General features: G+C 43.2%; 1 protein-coding gene across 1 annotated transcript; it reads right to left on the bottom strand.

The window, feature by feature from the left end:
- Nucleotides 1-647: 647 nt before the first annotated feature.
- On the bottom strand, nt 648-1,854 carry LOC112510795. The gene is made up of 3 exons (XM_025116143.1): nt 1,621-1,854; nt 1,131-1,550; nt 648-1,037 (listed from the first exon to the last, which is right to left on the bottom strand). The coding sequence occupies exons 1-3, from the start codon at nt 1,852-1,854 to the stop codon at nt 648-650; spliced, it is 1,044 nt and encodes a 347-aa protein (XP_024971911.1).
- Nucleotides 1,855-3,934: the final 2,080 nt, after the last annotated feature.

Raw genomic sequence — 3,934 nt, 5'->3', positions numbered from 1 at the left:
GAGTTCTAAAAGCATACTCTTGCCTCTCTGTCCAGATGAACTTCACATTCTTCCTAGTCAAAGTAGTCAAGGAAGCAGCGATCTTTGAGAAATCTTGGATAAATCTTCTGTAATAACCTGCTAGACCCAAGAAACTTTGAATCTCTGTTGGACTCTTTGGTGGCTCCCAGTTCATCATCGCCTCAATCTTGGTTGGGTCCACCTTCACCCCGTCCCGAGTGACAATATGACCCAAGAATTGGACCTCGTTCAGCCAGAAGTCGCACTTGGAGTATTTTGCATACAGCTTCTCTTTTCTTAACACTTCGAGAACTTCCCGAAGGTGCTGCTCAGGGTTTGTCTCATCCTTGGAATAAACGAGTATGTCATCGATGAACACTATCACTGACTTATCAAGGAACGGTCGGCACACCCGATTCATTAAGTCCATAAATATCGCTGGTGCATTCGTCAGACCGAAAGGCATGACCATGAACTCATAGTGTCCATAACATGTTCTAAAAGCTGTTTTCGACACATCTTCTCCTCTTACACGCACTTGGTGATACCCCAAGCGAAGGTCGATCTTAGAGAAGTAGCTTGCCCCTTGAAGTTGGTCAAAGTGGTCGTCTATCCTAGGAAGAGGCTATTTGTTCTTCACGGTTGCCTTATTGAGCTCCCTGTAGTCTATGCACATTCTCAATGAGGTCTTGCAACTGAGACATCAACTCTTGCATCTCGAATGGTGCCAAACGGTAAGGGGCTCTGGCAATTGGAGCGGTTCCCGGAACAAGGTCGATTTGGAATTCCACTTGCCTATCGAGGGGTAGACCGGGTAAGTCCTCAGGGAATACATCGAGAAATTCATTAACTACTTTCACATCTCTAATTCTTCCTTTCTCTAGTTTGGTATCCAACACGTATGCAATGAACGAGGGACACCCTTTAGCTAAGCATTTGCGCGCCTTTGCAACCGATAGGACCATTACATTTTCCTGCTTTCTTTCTCCGTGAATTAGCACTGCGTTCCCATCAGGTAAAGCGATTCGAATCAATTTCTATGAACATACAATATCTGCTTGGTTCTTCGCTAACCAGTTCATCCCAATTATGATGTCAAAGCCGCCGATGGCCATAGGTATCAGATTTACCGGAATTTCCTTTCCCTCGATTTCCAAAACATAACCCCTAACGATCTTACGCACTAGGACTCTACTATCATTCGCTATCTCTACGATCAGGGCATCTTCTAGTGCACTAGGGGGCATGCACAAATGTTGATAAAATGCATTGGACACAAAAGAACATGAAGCACCCGAATCGAAAAGCACATGTGCAGGTACGGAGTTAACAAGGAACGTACCCGACACCACATCCGTCGATGCTATAGCTTCTTTCGCTGTCATCTGAAAGGCTCGGCCGGCTGCCCTCGGAGTATTTTCTTTTCTTGTCTGACTCCCTCCCGCCTTCCTCTTCGGGCAGTCATTCTTAAAGTGACCTGGCTCTCCGCATTCAAAACATGTGGGTCCCTTGATTGGACACTCATTTCGTGTGTGGCCTGGCTTCCCACACTTAAAGCATTTGGTGAGGGTAGGATTGGTGCTACACGGGCCGTGATGTTTGCTTCGACACTTGGGATACCATCTTGTCTCTTGATTGCGGTGGGTTCCGCGATTGCTGTTTCCAAAGTGGTTTGGCTTTTTGGTAGGGCCCTTCGCACTTCCTCTTCTCCCCACTCGACATTCTTTCTTCCCTTCTCTTAGCATAAACTGATTCCAGGACCTTGGCTTCTTCTATTGTCTCTACGAGGGTAAATGCTCTTGAATTAACCATCACCATCATGTCAGCAGGTAATCCTTTGAGGTAGGCTTTCATCTATTCTTCCTCTGTTGGGGCCACGTGTCCCACCAAGTTTAGCTTTTCTATAAAGAGTCGAGTGTAGTCTCTTCCTTAATGCGGTCCATCTCTTGCTCGTTGCAATACTCTTCCATTACTTTTTCCTTGAAGGTGGTCCAACTCATCTTGGTCAATTCGGTGGCCTCGATGGTTGAGATTACAATATTCCACCAGGTAAGGGCTGCACCCCTWAGCATCTGAGAGCCAAACTTCACWTTTTGTCYWTCTTCACAGTCACAAGCCCGRAAGGCTTGCTCGATCTCTCGAAGCCAATTCATGCAAGTCACGGGGTCATCCGACCCCACAAATTCCGGTGGTTTGCAACATAGAAAGGCCTTGTAGGAGCAAACTCTATCCATCTGTCTTGCCTCAATCRTTGCCATTTCCTGAGTTGGGATTCCATTTCCAGTGCCCCCGGATCCCACATTAGTTACGTTTTCGGCAACCGCTTCGTGCTTACGGTGGTTAACATCTCTATCTTCCAACAACTTCATAAAGAACTCTTGTTGTTGAGCCATGGCCCTGTTCATAGCGTTCATCATTGTACCCAATATCCTTGACTCTGGGGTCTCTTCTTCCATCAGGGGGTTAGAGGTGGCAAGGTCAACTTGGGGAACACGATCAACTCTATCGCCCAAAATGTTTTGCCTCAGATGAACCCTTGCGGTGGTGGTCTGTGGTGGTTGATCCGCGGTAGATTCAGTCACCGCTTGACCTTCTGGTGAGGTATCTCGTCTACTCCGAGTGTTCACCATAAAGTCTGCTTGTACAAGAGAGTGATAGAGAGTTAGGTTAGGAGGAAAATATATATATATATATATATATACATAACTAACATAATACGGCACCGACACAATCATAATTTTGTAGTAACACTGAGTCCAAGTATGCTCATGCAATGACTTACTCAAAATAGCATTAGCTAAGTGAAATTTTGAATAGGTTATACATAAGGATCCTCAACACTTATCACAACAATCTCATGAATTATGCAACTCTGTTGACTCTAAAGCTCTCCCATCTTAACCGTCTTTACCCATACCTCATGAATTAATGCTTACAATCTCAGCTTAAGCCTAGGCGTCTTAGTTCCTCATCTAGTTCACTTAAACTAAAGCTCTGATACCAACTTGAAACACCCCAACAGAATGTAAGGATAGCTTAAACCGAAAATAATTAACGAGAAACAGAATCTAGAATTAAAATTTTATCCAACAAAAGGTAGTAATAAAGCTTTTACAAACCAACTACTAAGAAGATAATTAACAACCTACTAATCTAGATTAGTACACATCTAGATTAAAGACTGGTGTTTCTATCTATCTCCAAAAATATCGCATCATCAAAACGTAACGCTCAAAATCCCAAAGGCTTATAACTACCAAAAGTGTCTTTCACGAACCAACGTTTCTCTCAACCCTTATGAGTCCCGTCGCTAAAGGAACCTGATTTACAAGACATATAAAGAAGAAATGTTAGGCTTACGCCTAGTGAGTTCAATCGATGAGAAAAAGATAATGTAAAACCTTTTAAATTTGTATATATATATATATATATATATATATACGGATCGACGTAAATTCAATAGATGCAAGGAAGCAGTTAATCCCAAAATATCATGCTGAGGAGCCAAAACATCCGAGGATAAGGGGGGAGACCCGATTTACCGTTGGTTATGACGAACACAAAGTAAGTCATAGTCCAACGTTATAGAGCATCACTAACTGGTTTAATACCATCGACATCAACCTAACCAGTCATGTAGTCGATCGTGATCATAAGCTCTGTATCTCGGAAATTACATAATAATCACAATGCCTATTTCCGAGTGGAAGTGCAAAGGGGGTTTGGAATTTACATAATGATCACAATGCCTAATTCCAACCCACACCACCCTTCACCCCAACAGAATGAAACAAACTTCATGYTTTCAAAACCCACTATATTCTAGTGAAAAKTTGAATCCGGTAACATATGCATAATAGTACCTACTTATCAAAAGGATCATACGCGCGACTGAACACAAGCAAAATAACCCCACTTTGCTAATCAAGAACCC

The sequence above is a fragment of the Cynara cardunculus genome (assembly GCF_001531365.2).
Source record: "Cynara cardunculus var. scolymus isolate 2C chromosome LG 4, CcrdV1, whole genome shotgun sequence".
NCBI classification, from domain to species: domain Eukaryota; kingdom Viridiplantae; phylum Streptophyta; class Magnoliopsida; order Asterales; family Asteraceae; genus Cynara; species Cynara cardunculus.
This window is presented reverse-complemented; position numbering and strand designations above follow the sequence as displayed.